The sequence below is a fragment of the Rissa tridactyla genome, chromosome 5 (assembly GCF_028500815.1).
Source record: "Rissa tridactyla isolate bRisTri1 chromosome 5, bRisTri1.patW.cur.20221130, whole genome shotgun sequence".
In the NCBI taxonomy this organism is placed as follows: Eukaryota; Metazoa; Chordata; class Aves; order Charadriiformes; family Laridae; genus Rissa; species Rissa tridactyla.
Genome location: NC_071470.1, coordinates 11792455 through 11819825, shown reverse-complemented (window position 1 = coordinate 11819825; position 27371 = coordinate 11792455). Strand labels below are relative to the sequence as shown.

General features: G+C 37.1%; 1 protein-coding gene across 1 annotated transcript in view; it reads right to left on the bottom strand.

The window, feature by feature from the left end:
* Window positions 1–2869: 2869 nt before the first annotated feature.
* CHIC2 (cysteine rich hydrophobic domain 2) overlaps window positions 2870–27371 on the bottom strand; it is a 29452-nt gene continuing 4950 nt past the window's right edge. The window contains exons 2-6 of the mRNA XM_054203207.1: window positions 23232–23286; window positions 22933–23088; window positions 10783–10839; window positions 10557–10616; window positions 2870–7660 (exon numbers count right to left, since the gene is read on the bottom strand). Coding sequence (XP_054059182.1) covers window positions 7610–7660; window positions 10557–10616; window positions 10783–10839; window positions 22933–23088; window positions 23232–23286 — 379 coding nt within the window. The 3' untranslated portion in view covers window positions 2870–7609. The remainder of the gene's footprint in view (window positions 7661–10556; window positions 10617–10782; window positions 10840–22932; window positions 23089–23231; window positions 23287–27371) is intronic.

Here is a 27371-nt window from a genome sequence, read left to right as displayed (position 1 = left end):
CAGATGGGAATGATTCCTTTCTGAATAAATGGTGTCTGCCTTAACTAGATGGAAAGTATATCTTGATTGAGAGCGCTAGTATATAAAAAAACCAACACAAACAGCTTCAACATTACTATTCAACCCTAACAGTAATAAATACAATAAATCCTCCTACCATTAGAGCTTGAAAAGCTTAAAGAACTCCAAATACGGACTTAATGAAAAGCCAGTTTGAAACACTTAAGGCAGGCAACACCTATAACTTCAGTAACTGTACTCCTAGAGTCATCTAAATTACCCAAAACCATTTTATTTTTTCCCTAATTTAGACAGAACATATCAACTGGAGATCAGAAGAGACCATTGTATCATAAAGCAGAAGTTACTGGGGTTCTTCTTTCTTTTTCTTCCTCTCCCTACTGCCACCCCCCCCCCCCCCAACATACTGGATAGATGAAAAACGGTAAGGCTGAGTAGATAGGTTAACAATTATTTTATTAGTTTATAATACATACAACTTAGGAAATGCTTTAAAAAAATTTATATTGGAGTCCATTCCAATTCTGGGTCAGGTCAGGAAAAAACAATGCTGATGTATTAAATAATATTCTATAATTCAACAATAGATTAACTTCAGTAATTTAGCAGACATGGTTAAATACTCTTAAATATGCATATATACAATTGTGCAGCCTTAAAAAAAAGTCCTTTTCTTCCTATCTTCTCCTCCCAAAGCCGTGCGCCCTGTGAACACAGTACTGGCCTCCAAGCTTTCAGTCTCTCACCCGGACTTCAAATATTTGAAGAGGAATGTTACAATAGTGGAAATCACAGCAACCCTATCTTCTAAACTCTGTATGAGAGGAGTTGCCCAATAGGCAAAATTACCATCAAGTCTCTCTATAAATAGCAGCTTCCTCAATATCCAGTTCCAGATTAAATTATTGCTTATGCATTTTCTGCCTGAAATAGATTTATAATAGTCCAAAATATTGTTTTTTAAGCTTGCCTTCTTGAAAGACAACACCTCTTCAGTGACTTATTTACCATTACTGCTTTGCATGTTTAACAGGTTTTTTTTCCTAAGCACATACAAGCCGATGCAATTCTCTGCAAATTCTCTTAAAGCAACATGAATTACACAGGGCTAATTTAGCACACAACATTTAGGCACTGTTTTGTAGTTTACTGCTCTACTTCAAATTTATGTTGGGAATTAGTTTCATACCCCGATTGCCATATTCAGTCTTCTATGGAAACAAGAAACCGAGTTACACTTTTCAGATTAGGAACTACTCTGCATTCCTCATTATCTCACTGAACCAAACCGCTCATTGACAATATTAACAAGTATGCACACTGCATATCCTCGCAAGTTGGAAAGCCTGTTGCAAGCACAGAAGGATCAGAGATAACCATTTAGAGTGGATGAGTGAGATATTTGTACCGGTACGAGGAAATCAGTTTAAGTATAGAGCCTCTAAAAATATCAGTTATATTGCATCAGGTTATCTGACTTTCTGAAAAGTTTCTAAACATGATTTAAAAAAAGAAAAACCTAAAACACTGTAACAGAAAAAAAAAAATCTTCAGCTAACTACCCAGTCTAGTTTTCAACATGAGGAAAAGTAACTTCCAATGATGAAGTTAAAACAAGCAGGGAAAAAAAGCGCGTATTTCAATAAACATTATAAAATCTACTGATCTGCCCTCCAAAAGTGAGCATTTGTCAATGGTTCCCCTTCTCCATAAAAGCTACAACTAACTACAAACGTCTATCTTACTTACCTGAACTTAAATTATCCTAACTGGATCCTACTCCTGGGCCTTAGATAAACTGTCACATGACAGGAGCTGCCGGGACAAGTCAAGACTTTTCTTTGGAAACAATCAGCCATACATTACAGGCTCCAGCTTAGGAAAAACTGTTCTGTACTCGCTGCGGAGCTCTCATCAGCAATTCCGTTTTGGTCTGGATATTTTAAACTAAGAGATGCTGAGTTTAGAAGGAAGCTTACCTCCAAACCTGCATAATAGCAGAGTTGTCTATGAATCAGGGCACAACCAAAATAAATTAACACCACACTTGTTAAAATAACAGTGTAACAGAAATTAAGACAGTCTACATAACTACTGAAACGGATTGCTAGCTTTTACTTAACTTTCATTATTCAATACCATTTCATACAGTTCAAAACTATTTTCCATCACATTTGGATAATTCCAAATCTAATCCTCAAATTCAGTCTTTGGGGTTTTGCTTCTCCTAATTCCTATGTTTCATCCTTTGCCTCACTAAATCTTTCCTAATGATCTGTTGCATTCTGAGGAGTCAAGTATTTACGAATCTTTTTTTAAGAAAATAAATTTTAATGAAATACTAATGAGTTAAAGCAGAAGAATTTTTTTAAATGCTATCTTCCATGAAAACGATAAAATTTAGTTTATAAAAGATGTATTACCCAGGTGTCATGTGGTGGAGATACACACACCAGCACAACAAGTGTCAGCATATGAAGTTTCATACAAGGACTCTTTTTTTTTAATTTTCAAAAATAGTCTCTAATTCAGCCCACGCTGACTGAAACATCAGTGTGCAAAAAAACGAAGTTCAAAAATTAATGAACTGTGAAATACCGTTACCAACAAAACAACCCAAATGGAGATCTGTAACTAACGAAGAATAAATGCATGATGTTTTCAGCAGTGAAAGTTTTTGTTTCTAGAGTACTCCCCTTGAGACTTTCCCACTCCCTTAAGAAGAATGATACGTTTCCTCATTACACCAGTATCCCCTGATTTACCCAGCCTACGGAGAGAACTTTACAAAGCATAAACACAGGAATTAAGAAGGTTAGCACCATTAGAAATAACGACTCTACCCAAATTAGCAAAAAACTTCATTTATCCTTACCGAACATACTTTGACATTCAGCAGCCTAATAATACAGGGTAAAGGGAGCTCTCATAGCTGTATATTGATAACATTCATAATGGTCATGCATATTACAATCAGAAGTTTTCTAGGGTGCCGTTTGCAAAGTAAGCCTTCATGCAGATAGGCATTCAGCTCGTTAACTCCATTTTCATATTTCCTATTAGTCCCTGAGAAGTTAATATTTCTACCTACAATATGGCTATTAAAGGCATTATAACGATCATACACTTAGCTGTTTGTGATGGAAATGCAACGTGGCTATAGGGAGAAGCAGCACAGAAATTACAGCAAATTAGCGGTGAATACAGATCTTATTTCTAAAATGCTTTCTTTTCATAAGCAAGGTTGCTGACGAGCAACATAAATGATTTTAGTCACGGACACAAAACTAGCCAGCCCCACTTACCCTTAATAAGTCACTACTATGAATCCAAGACATTTGGGGCTCCGAGACCTCTCTAATTGAGCATTTCCTTTACATAAAATCATCTGGATTTTGACCTAATGTAGGGTCATCATGATCCTTCTTTTAATTACTCAACAGCAGTGCTGGGAGAACTTAAAAGAACCAGGGATTTTCTTTGCTTAACAAGTCTTTTGCCTCTTCAATTAAAATGATCTCTTTAAATTGTTCAGAATTCAAATGGGGTTTTTTTCGGTAGACAATTTGCATTATTGCCAGCTGCTCAAAACCCATAAGCTAGGGCTCCCAAAACAAGGGGACCGATTTAAAATTAAGACTTTGGGGTGGGGGGGAGTGGAGGGAAGGGAATAAAGACAAGTTCTTTTTCTTTGCCTTCTGGCTTCTGAGCAGTTACAGATTGCATTTTAAAGCTCCTCTTCTAAAACCTTCAGGGCTAAATCATGACTTTTAGGAAAAAAAACCCTGACTTTTAAGTAAGCATATATCTCAGAGAGAATATTACATTTAAACGCCATGGTCTCAAGATTTACAAAAAAAAGTATCATTTAACAAATCGATTCAGAGATTATAATTTACATCAAAGTACTGTAAAAAGTTTTTACAATCACTCTACTTGGGAGTATCATGGGAAATTTTAGATTTGCCATGGACATTTCTGGATTTGCATGCATAGCTTATGAAAGTTACTTTTACTGAGCTATCACAAAAAATTTACTGACTTTGTGTAACTTCACAAACATTTTAATTTCTGGTGAAGTTTGCCAATCCCAGTAAAAACTTCAAATCCTAGCTATTCAATGACATATGATCTCTACAGAATTCTTCCTGTAAGGTCAGACAGAAAGCTTTCTCCCCTCAAGACTAATTTCTACCTATCACTAAAAAGGTGAAAAATAATTAATTTTGATTATATTACAGTAATAAAGAAATCTTTACTGGCCAGTTAAAGACCGCTATACCTAAAAATACTAATTAGCCTTCACAGGGAGTCATTAATGCCTTTACCATTAGTTTTTCAGGCTAAAGGTGAAGCATTTGTTAAATGATGAATATCAAGCAGGTACCTAACTCTTACTATTCGAGGAAATGGGAAATAGATAAGATAATTTGGAGGGACTGATGAGTTGCAAGGGGCTGAACAGATTAGTACAATGTAATATTTATTTTAGCGAAGTACTGAACTCCGACTACAGCTTCTGGCCGGCTCAAACTGTTGCCACTTCATCCTTTGCCAATTAGACAGAAAGGAGGTAATGGATGTCTTCCCACTAGCACACAAAATAAATAGATTCAGTATTTTAGAAACAACATCAAAGGAAAATCCTGATGACTGCTTCAGGCATTAAATAGTTGATTAAAGTTCCTGACATGTTAAATTTCTATCATTGTAATTAATGAATTGAAAGGGATTGTACGAAAATGTCTTGTAACATTCAAACTAGGTGAGTGTACTGCTTCATCAAGGGAAGAGAACTTTTCAGCAAGACTCATTTATATATAAACGCAGTTTGTCAAGTCTCCTGGTTGCATTTTAAGCCAGAGATACTGCTTTAACAAAGTATCAGAAATGCTTTAAAAGGCAATTAGTCTGGTCTCCTTACTAATGGATTTAACTTTTTATTTGCTCAGAATTCTACTTCAGACCCCTATACTAGAATTTTTAGAGAGAGAGTCGTAATTAAAATACAGAAATGCCTGCTAGCTAAGTAGACGCAGATGCACCTAGAAGTAGAGAGGATCTTAACCAGCACTACTGCTTACGTAGAAGCTTTACTAATGAGATACTCTTTCTAAACCTGTCAACCCCGCTCTGTTCACTGCTCTAGTTTTAGCACACATTGCACTCAAATTAGCTTTACTGTAGGTAGGTTTGGGTGCTGCTGGCAAGGTAGTCGTGGTGTCACAGAGCGTAGCACGGGAAGTTTGGGTAGTAAGCTAAGGCAGGTGGCTCACGCTGAATGCAGTGCTGCTTTGAACCTATTGCAAACCACGTCCAATCTATCCCTCGACACTAACAAACTACCAGTGGAAAAATGCATCCGTGACACAAGCCTATCTATACAGTCAACGGAGAATTTTGGTAGTAAAAATCTAGGCCTCGTACGATTCGATATTAATTTCATTTAAACCTGACACTTGAAGAAATCAACATATATTTCTAGTCATCAGTATTTATCACCAGTTATCATTTCTCTCCAATTCCAGCCTCCCCCCTGTACCCCCAACCTCTACAACCTCAGCTGCCATCAGTGTTGGGCTTCTGGCCTCCCACACAGCCTGAAACTGGTCCGAGATTATAACTAATACTTTTGAGTGAGAGGGGGAGTGCTGCAGAACCAGATTTGTACTAGAGAAGAGGCTGAAATTGTTGTGTTTTGTTTTTTTTTTTTTTAAATTTATAACCAGTTAACTTTGGAGAGAAACCACCGTGGGACCCAGAAGACTGGGGCAGCACAAAACTGGTATTTGTTAATTAAAAATAATCTTCTTTCAAGTCAAAGAAACACACTTGTAGGCTTGTATGAAAAGCATAGCTGAGCTATTTTCAAAATAAACAGCAGGAATCCACGGACAAAAGCTGAGCAAAGGATGAGTTTTGGGAACAGATACAGAAGGCTTAGATTTAAGAAAACTTAAAACTTTCTAGACCACTCCCACTATCAACAATTTAAGAATATAATACTCGCTAGAGAATATTTTACAGAGAATAAATATTTTGAAGACATAGAAAAATAGTTCACAGCATCAAGGTACCTGTATTATATTACCTTGAAATAAAACTTGTATTTAAAAGATTAGAAAGAGAAGATTATTCTTGTAGTGGTATCAACTTTTCATTCATACAAATATTAAGCAGAGTATATCTGGTTTTTCATATATTCACATTATTGCTTGCTACCACAATTGTACAAGGAACATATTCTTAACTTACAATAAATGTTCATGTACAGTAATTTTAGATACCTAAAGCAAATTTAAAAATATGACTGAGTTGCAATTAAAAAAACCCAGACAACTATGTGTGAAGATATGTACAACTAAGATATAAGTAGAAGAAACAAAACACAACTGGCCTGACCCAAGCATATATCATATATCCAGTTAAAAAAAAAGTCTTATACTTGTGCAGAAAACAAGCTTTGTAAACCAAAATGAGCAGAAGCAAGGGTGCAATAAATAATTATCTAACACATTTAAACTTACACTGTTGCCCGGTGTACCCTGCTTTAATTATTTTTAATACATGGCATCTGCATTTGCATCTGGAACTGTACTGTTCAAGATTTCTTCAATAACTTTTTTCCTGCTTATGTGGCTTTAAAACAACAACAAGAAAAAAACCCAAACAAATAAAAAAAACCCTGAAAGGTCCTCTTGGACAGTAAGTTTTAGTAAAACAAATCCTTCTGCACCCCTGTGTACACGATCTGGTAAACAGTAGGAATAAGGCTGATAGATGGCATTAGCTTGAATTAAAACAGCTACATTATAAACTGCAATACTAATATATTTTTGTGATCTTGAGTTCTACTAACCAGATGCATGCAATTCTCTCAGCAATTCTTCTACTCTGAGTAAAATAATACTACTTTGCTGCCTTTATTATTTTTTTAATCCTTAAATAAGAACTTTTTCAGAACCAGCTGACAGGACTTCTTCGAAAAGCACAGAGACTTCTGCTAATGCAATGACATTTGGTTTCCAAAAAGAACTTTATCTCCTTCTTTTGTTGGAAGAGGCTAGCCAATATCCCAAAAAGAAATAAAAATATTTACAATTGACTAGTCACTGACAAAAGTTTAGGAAGATCTCAGAAGGTACTTCAGCATGTAAATGAATGATTAAAAGGACTTGCACAACGTACAGTCAATCAGTTGTGTCATTTTGGGATAAAAAAATACCTGCTCACTTATATACCATTTTCAGCTGTGTATTTATAGTAATATATATATGTACACACACGCGCGCACACATATAAAAGACTTTGAAAATCAAGATACATTAATAAACAGAAGTAGTAAAAGTAATAATAACTTAAGTAGTAGTTAACAGTTGCGTGAAATGACTTTGCAGACTCTGACCAAATGCACTTAGAACATGCTCTTATTTTTAATAAACAAAACAAAAACAAAAAAAAACAAAAAAGAATGAAAACACCACAAGATTCCGTAGAACCAACATTATGTCACCACCAGGAGAGCACCAAGCAAGGCACCATTGGAAAGACAACATACTTGAATAAGTCTCTATAAATAAATCAAATGCTAATCCGGTCGAAAAATCGGTGTCTTTGGTAAAAATTCTATAAGGATGACCTGTATAAAAAGAAAATAAATATATATTAAATGGAAGATGGCAGCAATTCTATTGTCTAACACAATAATTCACATGCTATTCCCCCCGCTTTTTTTTTTTTTCCTTTTTTTAAGTACATCAAGTTGTGATGATGCTCAAAGATCACAGTGCTTTTCTTAAGTAGGAGATCATCAGAAAAGTCATGCTCAATATAATTGTTTTAGGCTAGAAAACCAAAACTCATAAAGAATCAAATTAAATCAGAAAAGTTTGCCTACCAATACCTAACACATCTAAACAAAATGAACTAAGCTACTACATAATTACTCTTGATTATAATTAATTTATTAGGAAAAAAATATGAGATAAACATATTCACTTAAAAAAAACCCAGCAGGCACAACGTATGCAGAGTTAATTTTCAATCCCACATGCGACTCCCTTTACTTCAAAATTGTTTCCACTTAATACAGGATTCTAAATCACGTTTATACTTCAAAACTTGTATAGAAAGGTGTATCAACCTTTGCAAAGCTCCCATATCTAACAAATCTGCAAGTTAAGAAACTTGACTAATGCTTTTGCATGATTATTCTTATGGTCCCAATTCAAATTTAATGGATGTGTTTCTGAGCTACGGACACAGGGTAGGGAACACTCCAGATCACAATCCAAGTATTTGTCCTACTTTAAATTGAAAGTTTAAAGAGAATGTTCACTCGTGCATTTTCTTTCTTCAGAGAGACAGTCATAATACAGAGGCATGGCTGCACTCATAAACAAATAAATGCTAAGGATTTTACTTGTACAGGGAGCTTGCCTTTCTAAGTAGTTAAAAAGTAATTTCTAAAAGTTTTTGATTGTAAAGGAGAACACACCTTGGCTGCTTAGAGAGTAAACACTTCTATCTCTGATAGCATACTGAGCATCAGAAAAGAAGTCAGGCTCTAATTTTATTTCTAAGGCAAACACTTCTGAAATAATGAATACCAAAATCAGGTGCATAATTTTACATTTATAGATATGCAGAAGGGACTGATTTTCAGAAGCGATGCAAACTGCTCAAAATCCATCGATCACCCACATGAGTCAATGACTGGATGCTTCAGAAATACCAGGGCTTCTGATATCCAGGCAAGGTTTCAAAAAGGGAGCAAAACGTAAAGCTGGAACACTATGTTTATGCCAAAAGTGTAAGAATATCTTATCTTTATTTAATTTACTTAATTATTTAATTTAGCATCTACAACTGGATCTAGAACCTCAAGTTGCCAAAGCACCAAGTTTTGGTTAGGTCCAATTTAAATCACTTTTTTGAAAAAAAATTGAGGATAAATATGTTTAAAAATAAATCATTAAAGTTACATTAAGGGTAGTTTTTAAGAGACTAGCAAATCAATTCACTGAAAATGAGAAAACGGTACAGAGAAGTTTTGTAAAAATTTTCTCATGAAATGTATCCAGAGATAATATATTAAATGTTTCACAAATTGAAAACAAGATCTTCCACCTTTATCCTGTAGAACTATATAGCCGTGCTTACAAGTTAGTAAACAGGTCAAATGATTTTAAATTTTATTTAACAGAATGAATGTTCATCTGTAAATGTTGCAGGGCCTTAGTATTTACAAAACTAGCATTGTGTGTGTGTTTATCAATTGAATCTGCAAAACATTGGACCTGACAATGCTTTCCTGTAGAAAAACAAAATTTTCACTGAAATAAAACCCCCTTCATTTAGGCAAAGCTCAAATCTGCTTTCTGAAATTTGTTTTATTCCATTTTCAGTCACATCTCATACACCTAAACCAAAAAATTTTGAAGAATAGATGTTACAAAAAGTCTGCTTATTCAGTGAACTGAATAGAGCCATTCTGTAAAAAATGTATTTCAAAGATCTTATGTTTCAGACTAGAAATAAGATCTAATGTAGAAACAGGAAAAAGGGTAAGACTAAAAGAAAGAGTCTTTTAACATAATTTCCAACTATTTAATCACTTTTAAAATTTTTATATGCATGATAGCTTTGTTGTTTCAAAGAATAGACTAAGTACCACATAATGAAAGATCACAGATAAGGTAGAACTAATACAGTAGGTATTTCTCAAAGGCTAATCTTTATTTTTAAAAAGTTAACCCTTCCTACCACCTAATTCTTAGAGCATTAAAAGGAATTATGCAAATTCTAATGTTTCTTATATTTTTAGCAGTTTGATTTCATCCTATTCTATGTGCCTCCAAGACATTTTGAAAATAAAAACAGCACCAAAAAAGAAGGCTGCAAGCTAAACAACCTGAAATCCCACATTGGACATCATTCATTTTAAACCACGTATAACTTCTCACTGTATATTTCCAAGAAGGGCTTACGGAATCTCAGCCAAAGATTGAACTGAGTTAAAACTCCAGAGACTGACTTGAAAATATTTTAGTGACACCACTTAGAGATAAAGATACTTTCAAGACAGTTGAGGTAAGGGGCAGTTAAAATCTAAAAAGGGTAAAGGTTTCTTAAGCTCCAACAGCTTAGTTGAAAGGTCTTCTTCCATACTTTTAGACTTGATTAGCATTATATAAAACAGCCATATCTGACTTGCTGCGTAACCAAAGTTGTGGTTATTCTTTATACAGCATCTAAAATTTCACACTCCATCAGCACATGTTCAAGCTATTTTATCTTGGCAATTAATTTATTATTTTTCAGAACACAGTGAAGCCTTGTTTTCAAGTCATTCATAACTTTATAAATCAGTCCTGCACATGAAACCATGCATCTGTGAACCGTAGAAAATCCTTGCACTCAGGCGATTAAGCTCCTGACACCTTTACTGATTAATAATCATGAAAAGAATAAGATCAGAAGCAAAATAAATGATCATTTAATAGAGAAACTCACAAAACAGCCCTTTAACTTACATATTCCATCATGTTATTCGTTTCACATTTCCTTTTGCTTAGTCTCCAATGCAAGCACAGCTAGACAAGGAGGAAAGAAAAAGAAGAAAAATGAGCTGTATTTTATTGCAGCACACAGACTAGCCCATTTGTCCACCTTTCATATTTTTCGTTCAACAAAAGCATCTGTTTCCATACTGTGCAATTCAAACTCCAACAGTACGAAGCTGCTCCCTGCGGCACTCACCTTGTGGTATAACCTATTGTTTTCCCATTCTAATAACTTCTCAATCGATCTTCGTGTCTGGAAGACAAATGAGAAAGAATTTTACTCTTGACTGGTTTTAGAAAAACTTTGTTTTGCAGCTGCTTTTGTGTGAAAAGGAGAGAGGTACAGGACAGTGACTGAGTACAGGGTGGTCTGTAGTACTATCAAAACTTCTCTGGTATTAAATAGTAACTAGAACAGAAATAACTTTTTATGACACCCAAATAACTATCTTCAACCATTTCGGAACAAAAACTTGTTCATACATGTGCTTTCCAGTTCTTGTAGTAGTCAGAACTTTAAAACCACAGAAGTTTTGAAACGATTTAAGTACAAAAGCAGGAACACTGCTCCCCCAGTACCAGTGGTCTAAATGCTTCTAAGAAGGTTGGCATCTAAACTGACAAACGTTGCAAACTATTTTGCAATGCTGTAGGTCAAGTGCAAATACGCAATACCCTAAACAAGAGAGGAATTTTTGTTAGTTTCATACCCAGATTTTAGAGACTGAAAACCAAATGCAGGAAGTTACAGTAAACGGCACAAATGAATATTACTAAGTCTGTGACTTGTATAAAGAGCAAACCCAGTATTTAGCATTCTAAAGCAGTTTTACTGCCTGTGTTCTCCACACTCGATCCTTCAGATAAGAGAATCCTGAAAGCTGTTCTGCACAGCTTTTTAAGATTATTCATGCTAGTATTAAAGGACACTCTGTGCTGTAAAGTTTCACAGCATTTTGAATATAATTATTCAGTTATATTTACATTTGAGAAATACATTCTGACATTTATGGTCATTTGACTGCCAGAATATATACTGCTTAGCTCTAAATGGGATTTGCTACTGACTATGAATAAAAAGAGGATAATTCATGGTGCCAGGTGTTAAGATGAGACCAACAGAGCTGCAGGTGCAAAAGGACGGAGCAATGACAAGGATCAAATACAACTTAGTGCAGCTGCAGCTTCCTTACAAGGCAGAGAGGGGTGCGGGGAAGGGATGAGAAAGCATCTTGCTGTTATTACTACAAAATACAAGTACTGTAAATGAACCTTAGCAAATCAAACCAAATGCTGTCACGAGAACAAGAACGTCTGAGTAAAATAAAAATCCGACAACAAGTTATTCCTTACCCACCAGATATTAACATCTCGCTTTTCAAACACCAGTTTCTCCCTACTTTAATACTGAAGCAGTTGTGGGGAAACACATCTAAGCATGTACCGCGGTCACATGATTAAAATTAGATCATTGCTATCTACGAGTAATCATTACACTGAATTTTTATCATGTTTTATTTTAAAACGCACAAGTCAAAGAATTATCCGAAGGTGGATGTACCAGTGACTAATTTATCACATCAATTGGGAACTGAGTATTTTCGGGGTTATTGTTATTATTATGTTTTTAAAGACAGTGCCCTTTAACAATAATCAGTAGACCTCACTTGTTTCTTTGTAAAGATAGCCTTTTAGAGTCTGCTCTCCTTTTAAATGAAAATAGGGCAGCAGTTATGGTCACACTTTTGTTAATTTAGTTGCCAGTCAGCTCCAAATCAAAAGAAAATAAGGCTGCAGAGTGTAATTAACATTCAGTTCAGTCGTTTTGTCCCTTGTCTAGCCCCCAAGCTTTGTTAAAATTGCCATCTGAATGCTGAAGGCTGTAGGGAAATCGATTTGATTCTAATCGCACCATGAAAAGAACATGATCTAACTGCTTTCAGCCCTCCGTAAATCTGTACTAGGTCTTTAGCACAATGCAACTTCCAATTTAAAAAGCACTGAATGTCTCGTCAATGACTTTGTGAAGAAAAAAGAACAAGGAGCAGACATAAAAATTCCAATAGTTGTTTAAGCATTAAAGTTCATTTGCATCACAGCAAACCTGAAAAGGGCTGACCTCTCAAACCGCCTCTCAGGTCTATGAAGTTGTAGCCTTGACAAGCTCACATTGACAGAGCTCATTGACTCTGAAAGGCTACTCTATCAATGGTGAAAAATGGCAATAGGTTCTACTCTGAGCAGGCATCTGCCTGCCCACCCGCTGCTAAACCAATGGCAAAACCGATTCAAAACCTGAATCTACCTTGTAATCTTCCTTTTCCAGGACCTTTTAATAATAGATTAAGATCACTATACAATTTAATTTCCTTGTTTGCCCCGAAGAGTGTGAAAAACATCCAAGCTTTTCAAATTCCAATAAAATTACATATATATTACAATACATACACATAAATAAGAAATTGATAGGTAGTTATGCACTATTAATTGGTTTATTTAAATAAGAAGCCAGTTTAAAGTCATTTGACTAGCATGAGATAAAAACACACGCAGCCTCGAGACCACGATTATTTATGTTCCCAGAGCCTTAAACACAATCCTTCCTGTAGTATAAGTTGGGACAGTCATAGCTCCCAACTCACGCCATGTTATTAATACAGAAACGTTAATGAAAGTAAGACTGTAAAATATTTCTGCAAATCTCAGAGCTTGGAATAAGAAGAAATGAATTAAACGGCATCACACAATTCACTATAGTAAGTTTTCTTCCTACTTGACAGGTGAAAAAAAGCACTTGCACGTGCAGCTTAATTAATCACTGCTCTTGACATCTCAATGATTTACAGTGAGGAGCAGGTGAGGATATACAAAACCAGAAAGGAACACTTGATTTGAGTGTAGCATTTCCAGCACACTAGGATGACAAGCTTATATATTCTATCAATGGTGTACAGAAAAACCCATACAGCAAATTATTTGTTAGCCACAACAAAAGCACAAATTAAGTGGAAGAGAGACTTGCTTATTAGGAAGATTTAATACTATCCAGCTTTTAAAATTTTTTTTTCTTAAAAAACCCAATCCCAGTATCTGAGCAAAGCTAAAACTGCAATTCAAGTACGCTTTTTAGCATACCAATGAGAAGAAAGTATGCTTTGTAACATACACCGTGAAAAAAGCAGCCTTTAATGTTATCCACAGAATTTTGTGAAATAGACTTCTTCAATCAACTATCTAGGTCCAATGTTTAATGAAACATTTCTCTAAAATAACTGTCTTTAAAGATATTCCTGTTTTGACAGCGTCTTTTGAAAAATCAGGCTACCAAAAAAGCCCAGCTCTACGATTTCACCAATGCTTATTGCTCCCAATTAAGTAAAAAAAGTTTTGCCCTTAAACATGGAAGACAAAAAAAAAATAGGAAGACCAAGTATGAACTTTTCATGCAGAAACAAGGCGGTATTGACTACAAACAGTGTGTTACTACCTGAATTACTAACTGCAAGATCTTTCTGTTATGTCTTTGCAGCATCTAGTGAAGTTCGCTTCCAATTCCAGACCTGGGCTGGGAAGCTGTGCAGCCACAGGGCTCCCTCTTGCAGTGCATGACCTGGAACACGCAGGGTACACTAAACCCTACCAGTGAATGGGCCAAAGCCCCCTCAACTCCCGCTGTAATCGGTGAATGACTGCTACAATATTAAACAAAAGGATCTTACATGACTCCCAAAACGGCGCTAATTTGAGTACCTCCCTTTGTCTTTATTTAAGTGGGGAAACAACACGGACAGTAACAACACGATCCTCCACTATCAATTTTATTCATAGTTGTCTGGGAACAACGGAAGAATCTCCCACTATATGCATTTGATCTTTGACTTCTCATCTGAAAACTCCAAAACATATGTAAATTTAGTGCAACATTAGTCCAATAAATAGTACGTGGGGATTTTCAAATTACTTCATATAAAACTTTATCACAATCAAGTATTAATAACTTTGAATATTGCCCTGAAAAAATACACTTTATGCTCAAAATTCAAAATATAAGGAGACCAATTTATGCAGATTTTTGTTGATTCTCATGTGGCCAGAATTTGTATAATATGCCATGGAAGGAAGGCAGAGGATCCCGTCAAAGGTCTGAACTACACCACCGCACTCAGAGAGAAATGATGGAAGCAGAATTTCTGTTCATCCTCCAAACAAAGATATACCTGACTACTAAATGTATACCCAAGTAATTTAGTTATCAGCATGAACTATGAAATATAAAGTTGGAAGGTAACTGAGTCACATGACTGCATGCTCACTTTCAATGTGCCAGAACATCCCCCAAGCCAATTTTGAAGCCCATATTGGTGGTGCAAAAATGCCAAAGCTGTACTCAGAACACGAATAACCATATTACAGGTCTCTCTATCTGTGCTGAGAAGTCCCCACCTTGAACACTGCACCACAAATAAACCTTTAGAAACTGTAGGTTGGTAAGATTCCAGTCTTACTGAGGAATTCTCTATTTGTGAAAGCCAAAGATGATGAAGGTGAAACCTGAGTTGATTTCAGATCCTGACATTCTGGAATACCTGCTTCAGCACGTACAGTAGTTTGAAAGGGGCCTGTTCAACCACGTAGGTGTATCTTGCACCATCTTTCCTGTCAGTACCTAGGATATTTCTCACTAGAGACTACTGTAAGGGTGCTCACCCCAGAAGCCACTGCAGCATCCATGCAAGAAAGTGAGTGAAGCCCATGCTACACGGATTGAAGAATAATCTGAAAATAAATGTAGCATTCTGGTGCTTTTCATACGATCTTGAAACAACTGCCTTGTCCAACAGGATTACTATTGCTGCATCTCGTCTTACCTTACAGGTGATTCTGGGCAGAAAGTGAGCCCAGACCAAAGCACAGACCAAAGCTCCTGATCAGGCAAAGAGAAAGGTAATCAGCAGAATTCTGGAGCAGAACTGAGAGCATCAAGTTGACCTCGGGTAACTTCACATTCCAAAAGATAGCCCTGAGGATGTTGTCCCATATCCTCACATGATCCATAAATTGACCTAGTTTGTATGGGTCTCAACCCTGGGTTGATATATCACACAGAGAGATGAATTTAAAGGTTAATGAATCAAATCAGATTGACTACTTTCTGCAAAGGTCTCTTCCACCTCACTGCCCGCTGATAGAAAGAGGAGCGAAACATTATTTGACATTACTGCATGTAACAGTTTTTAATATCTAAGCCAAAGACCATTCCTCAGAGACTCTGGCTACCTTGATTCTCAAATGCCTAGGCTGTTTAAGAAAGCACTAAAGCCATGAAAGCTGTGGAGAATAGAGAAGGTATACAGAAATATACACCCCATGTACCTTACCCAACAGTACAACGGAGAACATTTTGTAGTGGTATCACCAACATATTAACTGACAGAAACATGTGGCAGAGAAAAATTATCAAGGAAAGTTCCTAAAAGTTGACTCTTTTGTAATCAACTTTTTCTATAAATTCCCTCTCAAATATAGACAATCCAAAAGACTCAAGATGTTAAAGCCACTGGATATTTTACCTGTCCTCTAATAGCTAAGTCACCAAAAAAGTGTAGTTAGCTACTTTCCATAATGAGATGACCGCGACTAGAACCAACCATTGTGGAAACTTCATACTATGGAGAAGCCTCGTAAAAGAAATGGTCTTGACCTTGGTAAAATTAACACACTTCCCTTGAGAAGGCCTAATGGAGATGTGGAAAACCACATTTCACAGGCAGACAGATGTTGAACAGATCCACGAAGCATCAGGAGTATAACTAATGTTGTTACTTGAATTTGTAAGTGAAGATTTTTTAATTCTTTTATTCTACGATTAAATTCCAGCTCCGATTTTCTGTCATTATAAGGAAACAAAAACCATGAAGCTCTGTTTCCTCCAAACAAATTATTCAAATCTGACCATGACAATCTAAAGCATCCACCTCCTGCTGAAAGACATTCTCACAGAAAGGGACACAGAAAACGAACACGTAAAATGGAATTGACCGTAACAAGGATGAAAATAGGATTGAAACTCCACCAAATAACTCATGTGGTGTCATCCGCTGTGGGAAATTACAAACTGAACATGGATGAAAATTCCACCTACATCTTCTCTTTTAAGGTTATAGAGATGCTAATTTGGGTCTCTGTGCTTTATTTCCAAAATATCTAGTAGTATGCTATGGAACATAGTGCAAGGCCAGTGCAGGTGGAGAAAGTAAAGAATCTCAGGTTCCATCTCTATTAGGACATGAAACTGTGCCCAGAAACATTCCCATTCACTTGAAGCCAGCTGGCAGGGAATAGCTTACATCTATATCAGTCAGTTTTCATAACCTCCGAACCGCTTGTAGTGCCTGGAGCATTCTGATAATGCCTAGGAATTGTTACAGGACACAGACCCCGAGCCTGCCAGGGACCTCTCTAAGAGTGCAAATTACAAAGCACCGATTCCTAGGAACACTCCCAGGTTTAATTTATTAGTATGTAAAAGCCTTTGACTCCTGCAGTTAGGAGTGTCTAAGGGCAGGGGCCAAGAATGGAAGAGGAGCTACACGGCCAAGAGACTGAAAGGCAGCACGACTTAACACAGTAACTCTAGAAGGCCCTGTAAAAAAATTCTTCAACAGTGTGCATGCTGAAGAGAACAATCCCTCTGAAAGGGACAGCCTCTACAGTGCCTTTTCACCTAGGACTGAACCAGAAAACAACAGAATCCCAAGCAGGTTGATCCTGTCGCTAGTTAACCAATTTAGAAAAAAATAAATCTGGCCACTCAAAGAATGTATTTTCCATCACCATCTTCATTGCTGTTCTAAATTCAGCAATTTATCCCAAAATTCAGCAAAAATAATTTTTACAGGGAACAAAATAAAAAGTAACCAGTCACTTTCCATTTTACATGTATGTTTGGTACAGTAGAAGATTTACCAACTCCTTCCACTCTTTTGTAGAAGAGCTGCCCCTCTCATCCTCCCAACTGTTTTGTCAGCAGTCATGTTTCTTGAACTACTTTTCTTTTTTTGTTAAATAACAAGTTACTTTACTTACATATAGTACTTGAGTTACTGAGAGTGCTTCACTTACACAGAAAATAATGTTTTACCCTGGTTTGTTTAATGAAGTGAAAAAGTGAATACGTCCCAGAGCAAGACAACTTTGAGAAAAAGCAAGACGAGAGGCACAGAAGTGTCACTACCTCACACTTGCCAGCAGCCCATTCTAGTTTGATGTTTGTTTTACAGTAACACAGACTAGCAAGTTATTGTTCAGTAAAGTCCTTTCTACTTATTTTGTCATATGAATTTCAGATAATTTTGCATTCTAACTCTATCCTCAACTGTGTTTGCATATGCTCCCTATTTGGCATCATCTACAAGTTGCTAAAGACTGAATCCTAAAAATGATGCTTCCTAACCCAATTTCCAAATCTGACACCCAGCTAGACTATTTTTAGCACGGTCTTTCAGAACAGCTCTATGCAAATTTCAACTAGCTCACATTTGTTTCTTCAGAAACATGTCAAATGGGACATGAAAAGCAATACAGAAAGCAACATTAAAACCAAACCACTGCATCATCTATGGCTCCACCTACATACCTTACCCATCACAATGTAAAAGGTGCTGTAATACAGAAATGTTAGTCCTACATGTATTATTTTGATTAATATTATAATGCTCAGAGATACCATTCTCATTACAAATGCAATTAAATTTTAGATAGCATTTTAGAATATTCACTATAGAAACAAACGACATATGCTGCATTTAAGATTAATATAAAACCTATTATTAAGAATACATGAAATTACAAATTTCACTTAAGATTACATATTTTTTAAATACTAAAGGATTTGCATTTGACCTATAAAGAAATGAACAAATATTCTGTGATTTACTTATATACATAAAATATTCTTCATGCCCATCTTATTGCCCCGTCCATCCCAAGTAGGTTTACAAATCGGAAGACGTGGCAGAACTATCTGCTCCCATGCCTCGTTATGCACCAACTCACTACTCTACACAACTCACTACCCTTTAGGAAAGCAAATGAAAACCCGATAAACCTTTACAGGGTGCTCTGAAAGAAATAAACTCTGATTTCAGAGATAGAAAAAAAAATAATAATAACCTCAGAGCTATACACATCATGATTTCACATTTATAGTGCCCTACAAGCTTTGCCACTCTAAGTTCAGTATGGGGAGAACTTAGTGACTCTTCTGATCAAAATTATAGTGAACAATTTTTAAAGAAAAGTATACCAGGTCTGAATCTTCTGATTCTTTTAAAGTTTTCATTTCATAGCCCAAACTAAAAGAAGAGATGATTTGAAACATGTCTGAATATATTTGAAGACAACGGTCAAGAATACATATTTGGTACATACAAGTTCTACTTTAAAAAAGTTTTCCTAAGCTGACTAGAGCTAATATAGAGATCCTGTGTTCTGGTTAGGATAAACATAATAAGTACATCACAATTTTAAAGATTCTTCCAAACTGAATTACAGTGTAAATTGTCACAACAGAGACTTCAAAAAACAAGGCACCTTCAGTCTTCCCCTCGAGGAACCGCTTGGAAAAGCATTATGTTATTCGAGTACCTCCAGTGCCAAGTGGCAGATAGGCAGAGGAGAAAAATACATATTTCCTTCAGTTTTGAAAATAAGTGTAATATATTCATAGCTTCAATAAACTGAGCTAGTGTATTTTAACATCAGTATCATCCACTGACAAGCAAGACTACTGCATTTAAGAAAATTCATTCCAGCTTCTCTACCACATATTTAATTTAATCAATACTTTGGAAGTTGTAATTAGCTTATGTTTATACAGCACTCTGAAGATGTAAACTGCTACGTAAGTGACAACTAATGACAAGGCTCAAGCAGCATTCATCAGCTTTGTGTGAATTCACAAACAAACAAGTAGCTCTTGAAAGTATTAAGTACAGATCACTCTTAAATATCACATTCTATTCATTTTAAGAGATTGCCCATGAACCTTCTGAAACGTGCAATTTACACATACAATACCAGCTTTTAAGAAATCCAGCGGTACTGCAATTCTATCATAGCTTTCACTGTTACCACTTCTGTTGAAATTATTTATCCTATTTACACATCGGGAACTACAGCATTTAGTTAATACTGAAAATGAGTGTCAATTCATTTGAAAAAGTGGCTTCAAATGGGCACCTCAGCCTCTAGTGCTTTTTGAATTATAATTCACTGTGTCATTCTTTTTATTTAAAGAACAATAACTTAAAGACTTAATGTTCATTTGAACAATCTGGAACTTGTCCCAGAAAAGGATGGTACAATCTATGAGTAAAACTGCTGAAGATCACTGATGATCTAGATTTGCAAACGAGGGACTGTATTTCCTGTAATCTTCTTGCAGCTTTTATTCATTAAAATCGAATCAAGACCACATAAAAGGAGAGAGGCAATAAGATACTGAATCAAATTAAACATTTATTCTACTGGTGAAGAGTAGCAGGCTTTTTCTCAAATATCTCAATGCAAAAGAAGAAAGGAAACAATACTGTACAAAGACTTCCAAAACTAGCACTGAACAAAGCACTGAAAAGAAAAATACAGTGAAGGGAAAGCTTTCATCGCATGGAAATGCATTAAAGTGATATAATTAACAATTAAGCTTACAAATGTCTGTGACTTAATAAATTCCCAGTTCGAAGCACCTACAGATTTAAGGAGACAAACCCCCAACTTATATTTCACTGCACAAAAATAAGCATATATTCCCATTGTACACAAACAATAATTGTCTGTTAATTTCAAAAATCATATTTACCTTTGTGATAACATTCCATTAGAATTTAAAAAGTCGATGAAAAGCGGGAAAAATACAGAGTACAGAGAAAGAGAATTATTGTAACTTCACAAACTCTGAAGCCGCAGCTTTCATTTTGTCTACAGGAACCTTAAAAAAGGTTTCTCTGAAAAAGAGCTGCAAAGTCTACCAGCAATTTAAGAGCATGGTAGATTGATTCAGACTCATTAAAAGTGGTATTTCTTAATTGGTCATTCTGAGAAAAGCTACTCTTCTGTATTAAAAGTAAGTGATTGTATAGTTGAAACAGTTGTTTCATTTAATGAAATCCTTAATTTGAAAAACACTCCCACTTGTTAGCTCACTGTATACACAATTCAGCAAAACAAATTTGTTAATCTTCTGTTTTAGTATAAAAGAGCTAAGATGAAGGCTAATATAATTTTATTGTGCGATTCAATCACGTTCTACACAACTTTCAGTTCAGAGCACTCCCATTCTGCTTTTGGAAATCAAGCTCTCTAATGACATGGCCTTGGGAGTCTTTTGCGATCACTGCAGCGAAGGATGTAACACAGGCAAGCTCCCAGTAACTGTCCTTTCCCTAGGAATCACTTAGGACAGGGATAAATTAGCAAAGCTCTCTGGGCAACAATTCTCAGACAAGTGCAGGTACTGTAAAATAAGTAAGCTTTTATTTATTGTCCACTTGTTATAATTGTTTTACATATGAGTGTCAGTGGGAAAGAATCTGTTATATCTAAAAGACGAAGGGAAGAAACAGGCACATGTCATCCTGAATCCCTGTTTCTCAATAAGTGAATCCTGGCTGTTGTGACTCTACCTACAGCTGGAGTCTGGCCAGTGAAAGGAGATCTGAAGAAGTCAAAGCACGGAAGATCATTTGATCAACACAACCCTCTTCCAAGACACAGCAAAGTCAGAGACAAGCAGTAAAAGAGTTCAAATATAAGTTATTACTTCACACTGAATAGATTATTCTGCCTTGTATCAGCAAAACTGTGACACTAGCTGCATCGGCCCCTACCATGTTACATCCTGCTATCATTTCCTGCTACAACAGCACACTACGTGAGAAAAACGGGTCAAACTAAAGAGCACCAGAAGCTTTCTCCTTTAGAAGTTAAACATGGACATTAGCAATGCAAGCTTTCCTTGTGTTTGTAACGAACAGAGCTAGGCCTAGAACGGTAAAGGTAGTCTTCTCTGCAAGCTAGTTAAGTAACCAATTTATCTGCTGAAGCAATCAGCAAATTATAATTTCTTGTAGCAGACTTTCAGGATATGGATCATGCTACAGGACGCTTACTAGTTTGTGACAGCTTAAAGACAGAAAACCTAGGGTTTGATATAGTTCGCACTGACACCAACGTTTTATTTGTTTTTCTCCATGGACCCCAGCGTTACCAGGAGGCTCTTCTACCTTATTTTGTATACAATTAAAACTAGCCTTAAACAATTTCGCAAAGGGACCAAGCATTAAGATCTTAACACAGGAAGTTAGACGATACAAAAACGCATACAGGTTTTGTTATGATCAGTGTTCATCCTATAAGTATTTTTTTTAGAATGCCTTGATTTACTGAACCTGTAAAATGAGGACTCTGATAAAGGAAATCATGATTACGTTCAGTGTACTGAATCGTACACAATTTGTAGCATCAAGAGGTATTACACGAGAGAGAATACACGCAAGCCTAGCCATGAAACAGAAAGATGAACGCTACTAATAGTGAGGAGAGGATGGAGAGGCACAGAGAATTCTTGCAAAGTCGTGAAACAGGACTAGCCAAAGATAATTTTTACACACGTAAACACAGAAGAGATGGGAGGGTAGCCTAATTAAGTGCACTGAGGGAAGGGAAGTGAAAAATAGGCATGTGCAATGCGCTGCTGTTATGAACGACACTAACTGCAAAGTTTACACAGGCAAAATGATACTTTTTAGTTCTTAACGTAAAAAAACCCCAACTTACTCATCTACAGCTTGGAAGGAAAATACAAAAAGAAAAATCAATTATTACCTTTTAAAAAACTGCCTTTTTAAACAAAAACATACAGCTTTTCGGGCTACAGTGTAACCAGAAGTTCCTCAAAATAAACTGCCACTCAATCAGTGCCAAATTCTTATAATCTCAGTGTATCACAAGGAAGATGCAGCCATTAAAAAAGTATGTTGAAAGTCACTCCAATAATGAATAATAATAATAATAATGAGTAATAATAATAATAAAATGCTGTACAGTACATGGTTCTAGCAAAGACATACAGCTACACTACCACTCAGTGAGTTATAAAGTCAAAGTTCTGACTGGTGTCTGTTGTGACTTTAACTAGTACGACAGACAACAGATATCAAAATGCATGAACTCAGACTGATTGAAGTAAGTTCTGGCCACGGTTTTTAAGGTGGGGGAGGGGGGCAGGGAAGAGAACAAACCCAGTACAACTCTAACTATCAAAACTTACATGAAGACTTCAACTTACTCTTTTACTGAGGCAGATAACTGGCCACATACTACAACCTAAAGTGCAGCAGCAGCAAAGGCATCCACATAGTAGCCATCGTACATTAACTGGAAGGTTCTTCTTAAGACAACTGTTAACTCTACTGATGCTGGCTTTAAATTCTTCGGGTGCAACCTACAAGGGGGAAAAAAAAAAACAAAACAAATTAGTACCACAGCAATGTGATTTATTACTCTTACAATGGACTACACCTGGAACTCTTGTTTTTGTAATAACACCTTAACTCTAATTCCAAATTCCTATACACAGATACTCACCTTTCCAGTTAAAGAGGAAGGAAATTCTGCTTCAAATTTGTTGCTTAGTCCAAACCTGCAAAAACAAAATGATACCAAAATTATAAATAATCCAAATCCATGCCACAATTTACAAGCCCCTCATAACACTCTGGTTCATACCAGAAAGGTATTAATTTCAGGAAAAAAACAGTTGCTATTAAAAGTAAAATTATCCAAACTGTACACGGTTTGAAATCTACCCTGCTTATAGGCTCTTCTGAAATTTCTGTTGATACTATTGACTATTCCCCAAAGTCAGCAAAATCTTTATAAGCAATAGTGGCAAGTGCGAAAAGTGAAGGGAATACCTAAGGGGAGAGAGGAAGTAAGTTAATGCCACAGTTTGAATTACCACCACCCCCTTCCTCCACCGTGAAGAAAAACTCATCCAGCGATACTCCACCCAGGCCATGCTAAATAACTGTTCTAAGCATAATCAACACCAGCTTCTTTATTCAGAAAAACGTACACTAGTAAGTTTCAGAACACAAAATACTACCTAAAAAACCCCACAACTTAGGTGCTAACTAATTTGAAAGAAAAATACCAATTGCAAATGTAAAGCTATGACGAAGTTTGAGATGGGCTGCACTTACTGACAATTCTGGGTTTCAAGACATCTAAAGATCAGAAGAGTTTTGCCTTGTCTATAAAAAAAATTTTTTGTGTCTTACAGTTTGCCATTTGGGTTCAGGAATGGATGAACCTCAAAGAAAATTTGAATATCTTCTGGCATCCTGAAAATACCTGGTCTGAGATATAACTGAGCAATAGTTATTGCTCAGTCTGAGCAATAACTTCTAATAGGGACTATACAGCCTAACAAAAGCCATTAATAATGACTGGCTACTAATTTGCTAAACAGCAGTCAGTGTAAAATTTCACCTGTCATTAATAACCTTACGAATATAAACCAAAGCAGTCTGACTATCAGATACTACAAACAACACAAATCAGAAATTCAACTGCTCAAGACTTGAGTATCAGCAGCAAGATCACACACGGCTCAGTTGTGTGCAGACCTTACCTGAGCCTTGATTGTTGAAGAATTTAAAGACATAACTTGCTTTGACAGCATGTTTATTGAGCAGCTAAGCATTTCTCAGGGTTGGTTTAGTTTTTCTGAATAATCTGCATGACAATAGAGAACTTTGTCCAAGTAATCAAATGGGCGGTTCACTGCTGTACCAATGGTGAGCCACTGTAGAGCAACTTCAAAAAACCCAGGGGACAAAAGGTGGCAGATGAGCTTCTGTGTAGATAAATACAAGGTGCTGAATTTCGGGAAAGCTAAACTATCCTTATGTGATACTCAGCTACAGCTTGGCAGCTACAGCTCACAAGAGATATCTTTTATCACCACCCATGATTCTCTTAAACATCAGCTCAATGCAAGCAGCAGCCGCCAGAAATAGCAATAAAATGCTGGGCACCACTAGGAAGGTGATTAAGAACAGAGGGCATCGTTTTCATTCTCCATAGAACCCTCATATATCCTCATACTGAGTACCGGGTGCAGTTCTGCCATCCCCATTTCATGGGGGAATTGCTGGAGTTAACGAGAAAGCACAGAGAAGGAAGACTAATATAATTAAGGGACTACAGCAGCTGCAGCAGCAACTAACCAGGCTGACACTGACTTGGAAAAGGCAGCTGAGGGGGACAGATGAACAAAGTGCAAAGATTCAGGAAGGCAGTGGATAAGGTGAATGATTAACTGCTAATCACCAGAGCCCACAACAGAGAGCACTCACTGAAACTAGTACGAGATTGGTTTAAAACAGATAAAAGAAAGTGCTTCGTTAAGCTGCAAGTAACAAACTTCTGGGTTTGTTTCCACTTGAGGTTAGTGACGCAGACTGCGTCAACAGATTTGAAGAAACATTGCACCCATTTTTAAAAGGCATGGAAAGGAGGGCCCTGGGAACTACCGACCTGTCAGTCTCATCTGTGTGCCTGGGAAGATCACACGACAGATCCTCCTAGAAGTTATGCTAAGGCACATGGAGGACAGGGAGGTGATTAGAGACAGCCAGCATAGCTTCACCGAGGGCAAGTCCTGCCTGACCAACCTCACGGCCTTCTATGATGTTATGATTACATCAGGGGACAAGGGAAGAGCGACTGATGTCATTTATCTGGACCTCTGTAAGGTCTTTGACACGGTCCCCCAAAACATCCTTCTCTCTAAATTAGAGAGAGAAGGATTTGATGGGTAGACTGTCCAGTGGATGAGGAATTGGTACGATGGTCGCATCCAGAGGGTAACAGTCAATGGCTCTATGTCCAGATGGAGATAGGTGACAAGTGATGTCCCTCAGGGGTCCATATTGGGACCAGTTCTGTTCAGTATCTTCATCAATGACACAGACAGTGGAATCAAGTACACTCAGCAAATTTGCAGACAACACCAAGCTAAGTGGTGTAGTTGACACACCTGAGGGACAGGATGCCATCCAGAGGGTCCTGGAAAGCTTGAGAAGTGGGCCCATGTGAAAATCATGAGGTTCAACAAGGCCAGGTGCAGGGTCCTGCAGCTGGGTCGGGGCAACCCCCAGTATCAACACAGGCTGCGGGATTGAGAGCAGCCCTGCCAAGAAGAACTTGAGGGTACTGGTGGATAAAAAGCTGAACATGAGCCAGTAATGTGCACTCGCAGCCCAGAATGCCAACCATATCCTGGGCTGCATCAAAAGCAGGGTGGCCAGCAGGTTGAGGGAGGTGATTCTGTTCCTCTGCTCTGGTGAGGTCCCACCTGCAGTACTGCCTCCAGCTCTGGAGCTCTCAGCACGGGAAGGACATGGACCTGTTGGAGTGGGTCCAGAGGAGGCCACGCAGATTCTCAGAGGGCTGGAACACCTCTGCTGTGAGGACAGGCTGAGAGAGTTGGGGTTGTTCAGCCTGGAGAAGAGAAGGCTTTGGGGAGACCTTATAGTGGCCTTTCAGTACCTAAAGGGGGCTTATAAGAAAGACAGAAACAAACTTTTTTGCAGGGTCTGTAGCGATAGGAAAAGGGGTAACAGTTTTAAACTAAAAGAGGGTAGATTTAGATTAGATATAAGGAAGTAATTTTTTACAATGAGGATGGTGAAATACTACAACAGGTTGCCCAGAGAGGTGGCAGATGTCTCATCCCTGGTAACATTCAAGGTCAGGTTGGACGGGGCTCTGAGCAACCTGATGTAGTCAAAGATGTCCCTGCCCTTTACAGGGTAGGTTGGACTATATGACCTTTAGAGGTCCATTCCAACCCAAACTATTCTATGATTTTAAGAGAGATTACACAAGCCCCCTGACAAACACACACTAAAGGAAAGACAATGCTGAAACACACATCACCTCACACAACTGAAGATGCCAGAGAGTACAAGGAGAACGGACATCAGGAACAGCTAGACTTGCATGCAACCCATAAGTAGCACTGCCTGTTGCCACAGTTTGCAACAGCACACCGGGCTAGATAGCTTATGAATTTGATGCTGTAGGTGACTTCTACATATGGTCTTAAGGAAAAGTAAACAAATCATCTCCCTATCATTGACTGCAGACAGCAGAATCATAAAACATAGAATGATTTGTGTTGGAAGGGACTTCAAAGATCAGCTCGTACAAGGCCCCTGTCATGGGCAGGCACATCTAATAGAACAGGTTGCTCACTGCCCTTTCCAACCAGACCACGCTTCCAATAATGGGGCGCCCACAACTTCTCTTGGGCAACCTGTTCCAGTGTCTCACCACCCTCATCATAAAAAATGTCTTCCTTACATCTACTCTAAATCTACCCTCTTTCTGTTTAAAACCATTGCCTCCTGTCCTGTCACTACAGGCATAGGAAAAAGTCATTCTCCATCTTTCTTATAAGCCTCCTTTATAGGCTGCAATAAGGTCTCCCCATAGACCTTACTCACACATAAGTTACCTGGCATATTTGAGTACTTGTAATTAGAATAGTAGCTCTGCAACTCCTACAAATCCCTCAAAACTAGTGAAGTAACAAATGAAAATTTTTAACCGGAGAAATATATAGCAATTTTACTGTTCAACACAGAACAAAGAAAACCCATACGTATTGGAAACATACTTCTACCATTGAAAAGCCTGTTGAATACTCCATGACAG